The sequence below is a fragment of the Podarcis gaigeae genome (genome assembly GCF_964106915.1).
Source record: "Podarcis gaigeae genome assembly, chromosome: 1".
Lineage (NCBI taxonomy): Eukaryota > Metazoa > Chordata > Lepidosauria > Squamata > Lacertidae > Podarcis > Podarcis gaigeae.
In genome coordinates, this window is record NC_139678.1 from 17194826 (window position 1) to 17210580 (window position 15755).

Consider the following 15755-nt stretch of genomic DNA (forward strand, 5'->3'; position numbering starts at 1 on the left):
CTGCCCAGACACTGAGGTCTAGTGCTGAGGGCCTTCTGGTGGTTCCCTCGCTGCAAGAAGCCAAGTTACAGGGAACCAGGCAGAGGGCCTTCTCGGTAGTGGCACCCGCCCTGTGGAACGCCCTCCCACCAGATGTCAAAGAGAGAAAAAACTACCAGACTTTTAGAAGACATCTGAAGGCAGCCCTGTTTAGGGAAGCTTTTAATATTTAATAGACTACAGTGGTACCTCGGGTTCCATACGCTTCAGGTTACAGACGCCGCTAACCCAGAAATAGTACCTTGGGTTAAGAACTTTGCTTCAGGATGAGAACAGAAATCGTGCTCCGGTGGTGTGGCAGCAGCGGGAGGCCCCATTAGCTAAAGTGGTGCTTCAGGTTAAGAACAGTTTCAGGTTAAGCACGGACCTCCGGAACGAATTAAGTACTTAACCTGAGGTACCACTGTATTGTATTTTAATATTCTGTTGGAAGCCATCCAGAGTGGCTGGGATAACTCAGCCAGATGGGCGGGGTATAAATAATAAATTGTTGTTGTTGTTATTTATTATATCAGTTGGTGGAAACCATTGGAGGGCGAAATGTTCTTGTGCTCAAACCCTGCTTGCTGGTTTCCCACAGGCAAACCGTTCAGCCACTGTGAAAACAGGAGGCTGGACTAGATGAGCCATTGGCCTTATCCAGGGGGCTCCTCTTACGATTTAACAAATAACAAAATGTTGTTCTCTGTTCCCAACAGCAAATCATCAATTCAGAGCTTCACCAGGTTCAGCTTATCTGTTGTGCCTTAGATCCTGAAAGAGGCTTTCTCTTTGCTATGTAGTATTTTGCATCACTTGAACTCACACAGCAAACAACTGTGAATCATTGGTTTTCCGCTTCGCACACAAGCCTGTTCCTGCTTGTTGTTTTCCAGGATCCCTACTTCAGAATGACGAGAGACGTGGCCCCTCGGCTCGGCTTTTCCAAGCCAGCGTTGCTGCATTCTGTCTTCTTTCCAGCCTTGCAAGGTGCACAAACAAAAATGAGCTCTAGTGACCCCAACTCCTCTATTTTTCTCACTGACACACCCAAGCAAATAAAAACAAAGGTAAGAAAACAAAAGTCGGCAGTGTATACAATTATTTTTCATCACACCTGGGTTCCAGTGCACCATCTTACTTTTACAAACCGCTTACCAAATTTCTTTGTTTCCTTGCACAGTTTGTACCATAACAAATATCTGAAGCTAAACAATATTCTGAAGCTGGCTGGATCTCACACACACAGTGAGCTCCTTGCACTCTCAGATAAACTAGATGTAATATTTAATGTACTAAACATCCTGTTTGCTCATCTGGCACAGGCCTGGGGCTGACGTCAATGTTCACCTGGTGGTGTCACTATTTTTAAAAAAATAAAATACATGCTTTTAAAAGATTGACAGCTTGTGATGTAAATCAAGCTACCAGAACTTGTTTTGTCCTAGGCACCAGAAATCACTTGCTACAAGGTGGCTGTTGCTAGGCAAGCCAAGCTTAATGCATCAATCTGTGTTGAAGCTGCTGTGGTTTGTAATCACAGACCGCCTGGCTCTGAATGGACAAGTCATCTCTCCTCTTGAAACATGGTTCATTTAGTGTGTTCCAACATGAAGTCTGCAGACCCCTGAAGGCGATCCGGCATGACTCTTTGCCAGGGAAGTGCACTGGATGTGTTGCAGTGTGGTACATGGATAAAGAACTAAGCACAAAACAAAGGTTTAACAAGACAAAACAAAGGTTTAAGAGGACAAAACATGATTTCTTGGCTTTTTTCTGAAATACCTTCAGGTTACTTCACATGCTGTTGCCCAAATGCCAGATATATCCTCCCAGAGCAAACTTGCCAGTCAGTTTCAGATTGCCATCTCATGACAAATAATTTTTTTATCATTCAGCTGTTTAATAATGGATAGAGGTAGAAGTTTTGCTTTGGCATTAGGTAGGGCTTCCCTTATTTTGTGACATGAGAATCCAGTGTGTTGCATGAATCTCTTATGCAGAGTTCCAGTACTTATGAGGCTCGTGTGTGTGTGTGTGTGTGTGTGTGTGTGTGTGTGTGTGTGTGTTCATACACATACCCGTTGGCATAATGCCATATGCTTACTCATTTTACTGTATTGTATTAATTTATTCCCTAGCTTTCATTACACCCTGCAAAAAGTTTATATTCAACAAATTGAAAAAAATAATCTCAAAATAAAAGCCCCCTAAAAACCATTATATAAACCCGTGTGTGTGTGTTTGTGTGTGCGCGCACACACACACACAAACTTTTAGTCATTCTGGCCTGCCACTTAACCATAAGTTGTCCCACAGATGATCAAAAAACCATGTCTTGTTTCTTGAATGTTTAGCTTGTTTTCCAGCTGCTTGTCCTTTGTAGTTTGGTGAGCATCTAGGGTAGGGTGCTCAAATAAACCATAGTTAAGGCAGGGTACTGAGATCACAGTTAAATCCTAGTTAAAACACAGCAAGGTTTGTAAAGCAAAAAAAAATTTCACATCAAGATTTGTTGGCGCTAAGCAAGCCATGCTTAAGCTTCTGAGCAGGAGTAACACATAACAGCCATGGTATAATAAACTAGGCCATGGTGGTATACTATGTCCTGGATTATTTGAGTGAGATGAAGAATGATGTGTTGACAACCTCTACATGGACTTGATGACCCCTCTGGACTTTTCAAGCATTATGATTCTCGGAGTTGCTCCATGATAATCCCTTCTGACTGGTTTTCCAGAATTTCTTTATATATAGTTAAAAGTAACTCAGATTGTAGACCAGAGATAGCCTGCTGAAGTCCTTGGATCTCTGTTCCAGATCAATAAACATGCCTTCTCTGGTGGCAAAGACACAGTGGAAGAGCACCGGAAATATGGGGGTAACTGTGATGTGGATGTGTCGTACATGTACCTCACCTTCTTCCTCGAAGATGACGACAAATTAGAACAAATCAAGCAGGTAATTCTTATCTCTCTCTCCCCCTCCCCCTGTGAGATGCCTCACTACCCAGATAAAAGCACATAGGCAATCACGATTTTGCAATAGCAGCTCAACAGATTTTATCCCCCCTTCCTGGCACTCCTCTATATCTTCCTCTCCTGGGTCCAAATTGACTGGCAAGTTCTGGGTGCGGGCTTCGTTGTGTGTGGAGCTTGGTTGAAAGAATGGAAGCCACATAAGCACTCTGAAAACGATGGTAGCAGAGGCAGTAGCTATCATCTGTCTCAGAGAATGTCTATTATTCCTACACAGTGGGAGAGAGCCTGTGTTAGTCATACTCAGGGTAGACTTCACATCTTCACCCAGCTTTGATGGCAGACTGCACTCACTGCAGTTGCTAGGCATAGGCTGAGGATCAGGAAGACCCAATTATGTTCTGCTCTTATTTGATCCTGTTTGTGCATGCAGTTGAAACATTTTTAGGGCCTCCATTTAGCTGTGTCGGCAGCGAGTTGACGCTTCCTTCTATGCTCTGTAAATTTCCCATGAAAGAAGAATGTACAATCAGTATACAAATCACCCAGGGGAAAAATTGCAGGCTTTTCATCATGGCGGATTGTAGAGGCATCAGAACCCATCCTTCACTCCTGATTTAAAAGGGTAGGAAAGTCCACAAAAGGTATGCAACGTTTTGTACTAGTGCAAGAATTAGCCCTAATGCAAATGGATATCCTGCCCTCCCTCCATGCACACCATCACCAAATCTGCTCCAGAGTGTTGGGGAGAAACCTGGAAGAGATTTGGGGCATGCATGGGGGGCGGAGAGGAGAACTTTCCATCACGCACAAAGAAATGCTCACACTGACACAGTATTCACCTTTGTGCTACATTGAATGCAACCCCATCCTTCTTCCTCTATGCTCTGAACACAACGCAGTAGCTTAAAGTAAGAGGCAGCTAATCTCTGCAAAGTGTTCCTTAGTAAGTGCCCTTAGGAGTAATAATAAAAAGTCCTCACTGAGTCATCAGCTCAAACCTCTAGGCCTTAAACCAGGATCCCCTGTGCCTAAAAATTTCCCTTTCTATGGCAGCTCGAGAGATATGTCAGAGAGAATGATGTATGTAATTAAGACAAACAGATTGCTTTGCTTGCCAGCAGCTGTTCCTTGCAGGAGGGTTCTTTCCCCAGATGTTACCAGATATGACCCTGGCATTCTCTTGGCAGGCCTATACAAGTGGAGCACTGCTGACAGGAGAACTCAAGAAGGCGTTGATTGAAACACTGCAGCCCTTGATCGCTGCTCACCAGCAAAGGCGAAAGCAGATCACCGATGAAATAGTGAAGGAATTTATGACTCCGCGGAAGCTGGCGTTTGATTACTAATTACAGAAGTGCATGTTGATTTATCAGTACACATAGAGCACACTTGATTGGTGTTGCCCTAGCCTCTCGTCTGCCGCCTCTCCCTAACAACGTACCTCTCTGCTTCTAGCAAGTTACTTTCAAAGTTGCCCTCCGTTGTCACCAGTGACTTTGGGAATATGTAGTTTGTGTTTGGAAAAAACAGACCTTGGCCTAGGACTTCATTTGACTAATTACGGGTTAGCAAGATAACCCGATCACCTGGAAAAAGAGTTGCTTTGTCAACAAGAGGACCCTATTTCACGGAACGCAATATTAAGAAAAACGCTGATTACAAAGGTGGTGCAATGCCAGATTCTGCTACCGTGGGAGCTGTGTTAGGCATGTTTTTACATCTAGGAGCTGTGCCTGTTTCAAAGATAAACTAAACTCTTCCATCCAGAATATACATTTCTCTTTGCCTTTTCCTTTTTCGGTTGTTTAGTTACAGTGGACATGTTTGCAATTTGGCCTTATCAAAAGCGCTGTCCACTTGTTACAAGCCGGTTGTGAGGGAGCTTGGGACCATCTCATCCAAGTCAAGCTGCTCCTTCTGCCTTCACCATTCTGACCAGCATGATCTCTGCAGCAGGAACCTCTTTCCTGTGAGTGGAGGCTCCCGGTGCAACTTGGAGTCATGGTTGCAAATTGCACAGGCAGCCTCACCCCTTCAGACATTCTGCTGCACACAATCAGTGGTGATGGTGGAAGCAGGAGGAAGAAACTTTTATTTCATAGCTAAAGGTGCAGCCCTGAGCCCCTTTTCAACACGCTTGCCCTCCACAAGCGAGTAGTGTGTGAACTAAAGACCTTCTGTGTTTCTAACAGCCTGGCAAGTTTCATTTGGGCAGCCACTTATACTTCAGTGGTTCTAAGAACATATGATAGTTGGTTGATGAGTCTTTCTGCAAGTGATACCTGGCTAGTATCTATAAGTTGTCTATACTGGACTTTTGGGGGTTTTGTCAAGCCCAGCAAGCAAATTGTTGCTCGTTTTTGCCCTGCAAAGCAAGGGAAACTAATAATAATAGCTATTATTTCTCAGGGGCAGCATGGACTGCTAAGAGATTATCACAGTAGAGACAGTGTATACAACGGGCAAAAAAACCAAACCTTTCTGATAACTGGGAAGTTAAAAATCGCCAAGCAATGCTGTGACATCAGCAATGGCTGCAAGACAAAGGACATCTTTGTTTCTGTGTTTATATTGTTGAGATTAAGAGCTGGTTATCTCTCTCGCGCTCTCTCTCTCTGTCTCTCTCTTTGTGTGTCTCTCTCTTTCTGTTGTTCATATAATCTTTCAGCATGAATTAGTCCACAAACTATAACCCTCATTGAGTATTTCCTACACAACAGGTTCTCAGGTTTGTGATGCAAGCAGAAACAAAGCTTCTTGTTTCCATTTTTGTCTTCTTTAAGTAGTGAGCATTAAATACGGCATGAATCCACAGTTCATTGAAACTCTGCATCAGTAGAGATCTGCTGTGTGGGTTATATGCATCGGACCTGTATACCATGCACTGAAAGCACACTGCGCCAACCTAGTATGTCTTTGCTAGTTACAATCAAACTAGTTGAAGGCTGAGGTGCCACAACAGGTGAGTGTGGATGAGAAATTACAACTGGAGCATTGTGACCTGCCACACGTAGCAGATCATGTTGGTGTGTCTGCTTCATGAGCTTTTGTCTTTTGTTTCGTTTTTGTTAACAATGGTGCAGCTAATCAAAGTTTGTTTTTGAAAAGCGCTAAGAAGGGTGACGGTAAATCCAGCCCTTCTCAGACATCTTGCACAGCAGCTTACGAATGCTGGTCTAAAGGGAATTGTTTATTAATCATGCATAGCAACTGTACAAACTGAAACCATACGCAATAAAAACAGGGAGATCTTGCAGAACAAAGGCTGTTTTTGCCGTTATTACACCTGGTGTATAGACTTGTGCATTTTTGTGTGTGAACACTCAGAAGATGCAAATATTATCAGATGTTGCACATAAATAAAGGCTAGTGGAAATCACTTTAAATTTGCTTAGGGGACACTTAGAATACGATAATACGATACGATAATCTTTATTGTCATTGTCCCATACAGAACAACAAAACTTGTAGTGAGCTGTTTGTGGAGCAGACGCTATATGCAGCAATATTTGCTAGCTCTTGCAATAGTCCCAGGTCAACGCAAACTCATGGGCCAGATGGACTTGCATGTTCTTGTTAAGGACCGTACACTTTCTAATTGTATAGTACAGCGGTTCATTAAACTGCTGGAAACACTTTCCAATGAGCTACCCGTTCAAGGGTAGGGGCACAATTGGGCTACATCTTTGCCCATTGTGAACTGAGAGCATGACCTCAAACAACCTTAGGTTCCCAGGTCATTGGCCAGGCTAGCTGGGGGTATATGGGGTCTGAGCCCAGCAAGGTCTGGGGCCCCAAAGCTGGAGCAGTGCATATCAGGGAAGCTCGGTAGCGGTGCCCCTGCTGTCTTTTTCAGGAAACCTATTTGCTGTTATTCATCAAAAAAACTTTTCATGACCTTCTGAGTAGCTCCAGGAATTCCCAGTGCACAGCCTGAAAGCCACTGCTGCACAGGAAAGGAATCTCAACAGGAAATGAGCAGTGAAACCAGATCACATGGCTGAATCAAGAAATTCAGTTCTATCACCGGTGTACTGAAAGAAAATAATGGGTTTTTACCCTAAAATGTGGGTTAGTTTCCTAGTGTTGTTCTCAGCACTCCTTTAAGAATTGTCATTGTAAGATTTTAATACATTTGAGCTTTAACACAATAAAATTACACTCTAAATTCACTGTTTACAATCTCTCTCTCTCTCTCTCTCTCTCTCTCTCTCTCACACACACACACACACACACACACACCATGTATATCTACCTGCCAATTTAAGATAACACTTCCTGTATCTAATGATACAGGACTCTAGTCCACGAAAGCTCACGCCTGCAGCAGACAAATACAGCTTCCCTCATGAAAATTGGGGAGAGCAGGGTAGAGAACGACAGTTTCACATAATTTAATGTGAACCACCTAGCACGGTTTTTGCAAAGGTTTGCCTAAGGGTAGTTCCAATTGCCTGAGCATGCCATGATGCTCTAATCCAGCATTCCAAATTCCCTTAGTGCTCACACAAGCCAGTTCCCCTTGCAGAGCTTGTAAAAAAGCACTTGTCTGGGAATGAATGAGATTGCAATGGCATAAATGGGAGAGCAGAATTAAAAGTGTCGACTTTTCCTTGTCAAGCAAAGCATGTTGTAAATGGAAGGCCATTAATAGCCTTTTATGCAACATGTGCCTCCCCACTGCAAGCTGCAGTTTTCCAGCAAAGCAATTCTTGGACATGGAATGTTACATGTGGTGTCTTGTTTCTGCCGGTGGCCTTGAGCTTTTCGTGCATCTCTGGTGAACAGCTCTATTGTTTGTTCAGTAACGAGTAATTTGGGGTCAATGAAATGTTTAGAACATCAAACTCTTCCATTGCCCATCACTGGCAAATCCAGATCTCTGTTTGTGTTCATTTTTCCTTCTGTCTTTACACTTGCAAATTTTCAGCTTTAAGCAACTTCAGGCAGCGATAGTCATGTGCATCTGTTTCTAAATGAAGCGTCCATGTCTGGATATGGAAAACAGATGAACCCAGAATTAAATCAGGGATGGAGAACCTTTTTTCAGCGGGAGGACCACATTCCTTTCTGAGCAACCTTGTAAGGGCCAGCGGCCAGTGATGGGTTGGGTCAGAAGCAAAGGTGAGCAGAACAGCGTATGTGTGCAATGTGGCTTACCTGGGCCCCCAGGTCTTCATCTGGGGCCCTCAGAGCGCCCCTCCAAAGAACGTTCAGCAAGTGACAACAAGGGCAGGGCCTTTTCAGTTGTGGCTTCCTATCTGTGGAATTCCTTCCCAAGCCTGGTGCCAGCATCCTTTCCACACCAGATGAAAAGTAAAATCTCTCTTCTCCCAGGCAATCTGAAGGATTTTCATGTTGCTCGATGATATGTCTTGCTTCTGACTTTTTTTTTTTTGCTGCTGCTGCTGTTTTGCTGGGTCTGTTCCATGGGTCTTTGTATGATTTTTATTGCAATATGATGTTCTTTTTTTCAGAGAATATGTCATGCTGTATGTAAGTTGCTTAGGGACTCTCTATGTAGCAAGTGCAATGCAAATCGAATAAATAACAATAATTTTTCAGTGCACAGACGGCTTTCTGGAAAGAAATTCGGTTGAGTATTCCGAAAGGAAAAGACTGCTTTGGAGAGATGATATTGCATTGAAGCAGCCTTCGGCAACCTGGTATCCTCCAGATGCAGGGATGGGGGAGCCTCCAGCACAGGGGGCAACTGTGGCCCTCCAGACCTCTCTGTTTGGCCCTTGGGACTCTTTCTAGACCACGCCCCTCTCTGGTCACACCCCCTTTCCCTAGGCCACACCCCTCACTGGTCCTTGAGTGTTTTTGCCTGGCTGGAATGTGTCCTTCAATTATAATAATGCCCCTTGAATGCCCGGATGGAGGATAGAGAGGGGTGCACAACTGTGTGCAGAAACTACCCTACTGTACAAAGATGAATTTAGCATTTGTTGTCCCACCCCTGTTTGTACGTGGCCCTTTGATGGCAAAGGTTCCCCAGCCCTGCTCTAGAGGGTACCAGCTAGTGAAGGCTGCAATGTGCCCTTTATTTCATCCAGCGTTCGCCTAGCCTGAGCACACCTTCGTAAGTAAAGAACACCATCATATTTGCAGGGAAAGCGCGGATGGAGTTTAGTCCGAGGCCTTTGAAGAGGACTCTCACCCCCTCTTCTCTTACGCTGTCCCGCACGCAGTGTACTAATCCAGAGTATCTGCGCAGGCCCTCGCCATCCACCTGCATCCGGGATTTGATGACATCCATCGGGGTGGCCGTGCCCCAGGCCAGGACTCCAGCGCAGCCTCCAGAAAGAAGCACAGCCCATAAGTCTGCAAAACGTAATTATAAGCAGCGTTAAACTGACAGCGAGATAGGTTTGCAGAGGAGAAACGGGCATTGCTCTTTAATTAGAATGCAGAATGTTGACATGCGTTTTGTTGATTATTATTTTTTGGACATTTGAAATAGTTTTTATTTATTATTATCACTTACTAAATTTCTTAGCCGCTTTATCTTGCCTGTGGCAACCCAAAGTAACTTACAAACAAAAAAATCCACATAGATGCATTAAAACTAATTGTGGGTGGGAGAAACTCCCTGGCTTGCCCTTGGTACTGCAGCTGCTAATAGACATGCTAATTTCAATGGGTCTACTCTTGAGTATAACTTAGCTAGCTATGCCCTCTTAAGTAGTGGTAGTATTATTATCTTCCAGATCAGCAATGGGCAGACTTAAGTCTTGTGAGGTCTACTCTTTTCACCCCCCAGAATCTCAAGGTCTACCAGCTTGAACCAGATGCTAAATAGTGACTAATCCACTTTCTGCTGCCCCTGGCCAAGTTCCTTATCCTAACTCAAGTCCTACCTAAGGCTAGTTCCCACAAGCAGCAGATAAGATGATAAGGCACTACTGTGAGGTAATAGGCAGAGAGGTTGATGGCCATGAGAGAGGCCTAATTTATGCAGGGCAGTTGCTTCCAATCAGCTCTAAACTATGGAAGGAAGACTGTAAGAAGATACTTTGCAAGTATCTCATATTGGAATTAAGCACACAGAACTAATGAGCTTCGAGAGCAGATATCCCCTGTTGGAATTAAATGTCTTGCTGCCTCTTTGACCTGCACTCTGTAGTCCATGCACAAGATTCTTGACATACCTTCTGTGAAACATCAGGCAGGCCTTTCTTAAGAGGCTCTGCTTTCTGAAGCTTCCCCCTTCTCCGGCATCTGGGACAAGTGGATTCCCTTTCTCTCCAAATCCTAATTAAATTTGATTGAGCGGTCATCTAGCTGCCCGCTGAAAGGTTCCAAATACGTTTACATCCCTTCAGCTTTCCCACATCGAAGGCTGACTACACTCCATATATTTAAAGCACATGGCTTCTCCCAGAGCTTCCTGGAAACTAGTTTACCCCTCACAGAGCTACCATTCCCACCACCCTTTACAAACTGCATTGCTTTAAATGTATGGTGTGTACACAGCCTTGGTCTGCACGGCTTGGTTAAACCAGGTTACGTGATTAAATCAGCCAGTTGTGCAATCCATACACAACATTTACGGGAATCTCTATGTGAGAGCCAGACTCAAAATCAAGTCCCATTGATTAACGTGAGTGGGACGCGTGTGGCACTGTGGGTTAAACCACAGAGACTAGGGCTTGCCGATCAGAAGGTCGGCGGTTCGAATCCCCCTGATGGGGTGAGCTCCCATTGCTCAGTCCCTGCTCTTGCCAACCTAGCAGTTCAAAAGCACATCAAAGTGCAAGTAGATAAATAGGTACCGCTCCGGCAGGAAGGTAAACAGCGTTTCCGTGCGCTGCTCTGGTTCGCCAGAAGCGGCTTAGTCATGCTGGCCACATGACCAGGAAGCTGTACGCCGGCTCCCTCGGCGAATAAAGCGAGATGAGCGCTGCAACCCCAGAGTTGGTCACGATTGGATCTAATGGTCAGGGGTCCCTTTACCTAAAGCAATCTATGGCCTTTTAAACTGGGGCGGCAGGGTTATTATTTTGTTTGTTATTACCGGTGCTTTTTTCTGGGGATACTCAAGGGTACACAGAACTGGCACCTTTTCTTTCTAGAAGAAAAGCCCTGGTTTAAAGTGTGTCACTTAGCATGACGTTGTTACAGTGAGTACCAGAACCATTTTTCCTAGAAGCATCAGCTGCCACTGCTTCCCAATGAGGCAGGAAATTTGGGTGGGACACAATGAATCCGCAATGACTTTCCCTTGCACAATGGGGCTTGCCACTCCTTCCTCACACCCTGCCTCCCCCGCAAAAAAAAAACCACTTGTTCTGGAGATCCCCTAGACTAGTACACAGGGAGAGGAGAGATTGTTCCACCAGGCAAACAGAAACTGATCATTTGTAGCAGTGCAACCTTGAATTCCTCCCTCTGTTTGTAGCTGTGCACTCTTCCTGTTCCATGTGTCAGCACAAATATTCTACCTTTATATTATAAAATAAAAACCCATTTGCATGAACAGGCTATCCTATTTCTTCAGGCTAACCTCCTGGATAGACTGTATAAATTGTGGGAGAAACACAGAGAGAATGGAACTCCGCCCCCCCTGCCCCACAGGGATTATTTGTGTGGAGAGGAACGCTGACTGATGTTCTGAACATGTTCTGTATTTTTGCTTTGAACAATTGCTAATTCTTCAGTTTCTTTTTCCTAAAGTCAGGTCCACCTGTGATTGTGATTCAACTCATTGCAGCAATATTGACTGAGATCGCTTATAGCTTTATTATTTCCCCATTTAATAAGATGTAAAAATGTGCCTGAAATATTTGAGACATTTGTCATGCTCTGGCCCCCCACCCCGGCCCAGGCACCTGTGAAAATGCTTCCAGGGTCGCTGGCCTCTCCTCTCCCTTCCTCCTTCCCTACACGTTGCATGAGATGGGCTATCATGCCTCTGGGATTAGTGAAGAGCTAAAAATAAAATCCATTTCATCATTTAGAAGGTGCCCCTACACCCGAGCTGTATAGGCTTTAGCGATGCATTTAAAAGGTGCAGTTAGCCGGCATGACTGCAGTTAATAAGCATTCGAGGGGGAAGTTGGAGAGGAAGAGTTCTTGGATGACATCAGAGGACGCGGCCTCTGAGTTAACCAGTTACACAAGAGAAGCTCAAATAGAATTTCATAACAGGCGCTCCGAGCATATTACACAACTGGAGCAAATTGTGCCAATGATAATACTCTGTTCTAATCATTCCCATCTATTTTCCGGTTTGAGTGCCGCTGCTTACGTAGCCAAAACAGCAGCAGCAGCACCTAAGTGCAAGAGGGAGATGTCAACATCCAGCTTCTCCTGTTTGCTGTAGGCATGCAAACCCCAAGGGGTTACAGAACGGTAGAGAGAGGACTTGACACTAGAACTTGGGGACATCCAAAGAAGCTATAGGCTGGGAGATTCAGGGCAGACAAAATAAAGAGCTTTCTCCCACAGAATATTTAAAAGAGCATTGGGCAAGTTCACGGAGCAGGCAGCTATCAATGGCCGCTAGCCCTCATAACTCAGCGCCCGGAACAAACACTCTATATGAAAGTTGCAGAATTGTGGTGACTCCAAGGAAGATGCTATGAAGAGAGGTTTTTCAAAACTCCTGAAACAAGCCCTTCTCATTTAATGCACACACCTGCTCTGTCTTTGCCCGCTGGAGTAAGCCAGTCGCACAGGACATTGTAGGTGAGGAAATAGACGACAGATGAGCAGCAGTCTCTCCACATCAGAGCCAAAGACCCCTTGTATAGACCCCTGAAACCTTCCTCCTTCACGACAGTCCGCAGGCAGTGCACAGCTCCTTGGTACTTAGGCTTGGAGATCAGGACGTGGGGTGGAATAGCCAAGGGATCTTTCTGGATCTGTAGTCTCACTTTGGCCAACTCTGCAGGTGACATTAGCACAACCTGAAGGGTGTAATTAGGAATTAGTGGTCTAGAAAGAGATGTTTCCTGTAGAAGCTCATCACCCACACATCCCCAAACCAGACCATGAAGATACAGAGCCTAGGGTCCAAACTCATGTATTATGGGGTGCCCAAACTTTTTTCAAAGAGGGCCAGATTTGATGAAGTGAACATGTGTGAGGGCTGTGAACAAGCTGTTGAGATTTTTTTAGGATTGAAGTTGTTGAGCTTGCCTTTTTCTTAAATTGATTGTATTGCACATATACATAAATCAAAATGCACAAACTTTTTTAAAAAAAAGAAAATACAAAAGCTTATGTAGAGAGAAGCAAAAAAAAAAGAATAAAAGCAGAATCTACAGAAAGGAAGAAAGAAGTAAGGGATATAAATATCTTTTGTAAGTACATTTAAATCTTAAAAAGAAAAAGAAAGAAAAGAAAAAAGGGAGCATACATTAAACAACATTAGTTCATTCTTCAATAAACTCAGACATTTCAAAAAAAAGAAGCACACTTATTGTGGACTTCCACCAACTTCACAACAGTTCATTATTTCTAATTAAAGTCTACCTGTCTATATTTCAATAAATCCTCATCCCATTCAATAAATCCCCGAAGAAAAACGCCAAAATTAATTGATTGACTTGCCTAAGATCTAGGACGTGGGTAGGCAAACTAAGGCCCGGGGGCCGGATCCAGCCCAATCGCCTTCTAAATCCGGCCCACGGATGGTCTGGGAATCAGCATGTTTTTACATGAATAGAATGTGCCCTTTTATTTAAAATGCACCTCTGGGTTATTTGTGGGGCCTGCCTGGTGTTTTTTACATGAGTGGAATGTGTGCTTTTATTTGAAATGCATCTCTGGGTTATTTGTGGGGCCTGCCTGGTGTTTTTTACATGAGTGGAATGTGTGCTTTTATTTAAAATGCATCTCTGGGTTATTTCTGGGACTATATCTTCCCCCCAAATATAGTCTGGCCCCCCACAAGGTCTGAGGTACAGTGGACCAGCCCCCTGCTGAAAAAGTTTGCTGACCCCTGATCTAGGACAAAGCACTGCCTTTGACGTTCCCGCCGGACGTCAATTCTGCCTTTGAAATCTCAATAATGTATGGCAGCCCTAGCTTTACGTGTATAGTGTGGCTTTGGCCTTCTCCCAACCAGATTGGATTTGTGCATAAACTTTCATTCCTTGCAGTTAAAAACAAAACAAAACATTATTTCACTCGTAACCTACCCGGATTGCACCAGTAGCAGCTGCCGCAAAAGACACATCTGCCTTTGACGGCTTTCTGTCTGCAGAGCCATATCGAAATCTGCAGATGTTATAAAGAATGTTTTTGTAGATGCCAAAAGAGAACGATGTAATAAACGATGCAGTTATGACAGTCATCGACACCCCTCGGTAGAAGCCCAGCACCTGGTTTGCATAGAAAAGTGGGAAGAAAGTGTTAGCCAAGCTAATCTTACCTAACCTTCCCAAGTCTCCATAATATGAAAGTCACAGCAGCTGGTTTTTTTTTTATTTGGCTTTCTAGTAATAAGGAAATTAATTATACTGTAATAGAATAAAGGACACCTCACAGTTTGTCTTCAGGTTTGGTACTAATCGAGGAAAAGGAGAAGGTGATAGTTCTGTCAGTAGAGAATTACTCTCTTAATCTGAGGGTTGTGGGTTCAAACCCCACGTTGGGTGAAAGATTCCTGTATTGTAGCGGGTTGGACTAGATCAGAGTTTCCCAAACTTGGGTCTCCAGCTGTTTTTGGACTACAACTCCCATCATCCCTGGCTAGCAGGACCAGTGATCAGGGATGATGGGAACTGTAGTCCAAAATCAGCTGGAGTCCCAAGTTTGGGAAACACTGGACTAGGTCCTCATGGTCCCTTCCAACTCTACAGTTCTATGATTCTATGAAACCTCGGAAGAAGATTGGAAGAAATTTAAAGACTATCTACATAAACACTGTAAAATTAATGAATGTTAGAATGATGTTGGCATGAGGTTAAGTGGTTCGAGCAGCAATGCTATAAAGGAGTATGTAAAAATGGATTGTTATCAGATGAGAATGTAAAGATATAATACATTAAGGTAGAGGAATAAGATAAAAATAAGGAGGGTATGGATTTGCTGATTTAACTAACTGAACTGGAATACAAAAAAGGGAGGTGTGAGGAGGTCAGGGAAATAAGTAAACGAAAGATAAGATATGAAAAGATTGATTTGATTTTAACTGTGTTTTTTTCTTGCTTTTCTGTATTTTGTAATTTTTTCTTTTTTCCTCTTCTTTTCTTATATTGTAACTTTTTTGTAATCTTTCTTGAAACTTTAATAAATATCTTTTTTTTAAAAAAAAAGATTCTATGGAACCTCTAGGTCAGGGATATGTAACCTGTGGCCCTTCAGATATTGTTGGACTCCAAATCCCATCAATTCCAGCCATGATGGGAGTGGTAGTGCAGCAACATCTGGAAGATACCAGGATTCCCAGCTCTGTTCTAGGTGCTTACGAGGCCCAATGCACCCAGAATCAGGTTCTTGTTCACAGGTATTCTTAAACACAACCAACCTTAGCCTTAGGGCCAAACCCTAACCCTCGATGCAGTTAGCAATTGCACAAATGAGTTTTTAGAATTCAGGATTGGAGACCAAATCCAGATTGAAACATTGGTGTGGGAAACGGATTTTTAACCTCTTGACCTCCCCCCATGCTACATCCCTGAATTGGACTGAAAGTCTCTTATCTGCATTGGTAGCAGGTGGAAAGCTCTCATTTGCTGAAATAGATGTGTGGGGAGCAATCTGCTTCAGGACTGCTGTAGAGAGCAAAGTGTTAAAAATCCC

The 15755-nt window shown here is 43.8% G+C and overlaps 2 protein-coding genes across 7 annotated transcripts in view; one reads left to right on the forward strand and one right to left on the reverse strand.

Annotated features, from left to right (window-relative positions):
- Positions 1-6262, forward strand: part of WARS1 (tryptophanyl-tRNA synthetase 1) — a 28182-nt gene extending 21920 nt beyond the window's left edge. For all 4 annotated transcript variants that reach the window (XM_083736052.1, XM_083736053.1, XM_083736055.1 and 1 more), the window contains 3 exons: positions 915-1088; positions 2839-2979; positions 4187-6262. In XM_083736052.1, the coding sequence (XP_083592178.1) occupies positions 915-1088; positions 2839-2979; positions 4187-4345 (474 nt within the window). In that variant the 3' untranslated portion in view covers positions 4346-6262. The remainder of the gene's footprint in view (positions 1-914; positions 1089-2838; positions 2980-4186) is intronic.
- Positions 1104-15755, reverse strand: part of SLC25A47 (solute carrier family 25 member 47) — a 38179-nt gene continuing 23527 nt past the window's right edge. For 2 of the 3 annotated variants that reach the window (XM_083737873.1, XM_083737874.1), the window contains 3 exons: positions 14150-14332; positions 12643-12913; positions 6169-9326 (listed from right to left, as the gene is read on the reverse strand). In XM_083737873.1, coding sequence (XP_083593999.1) covers positions 9046-9326; positions 12643-12913; positions 14150-14332 — 735 coding nt within the window. In that variant the 3' untranslated portion in view covers positions 6169-9045. Of the gene's footprint in view, positions 2292-6168; positions 9327-12642; positions 12914-14149; positions 14333-15755 lie in introns of those variants that run through there. The other variant, XR_014563922.1, reaches the window with a different exon arrangement.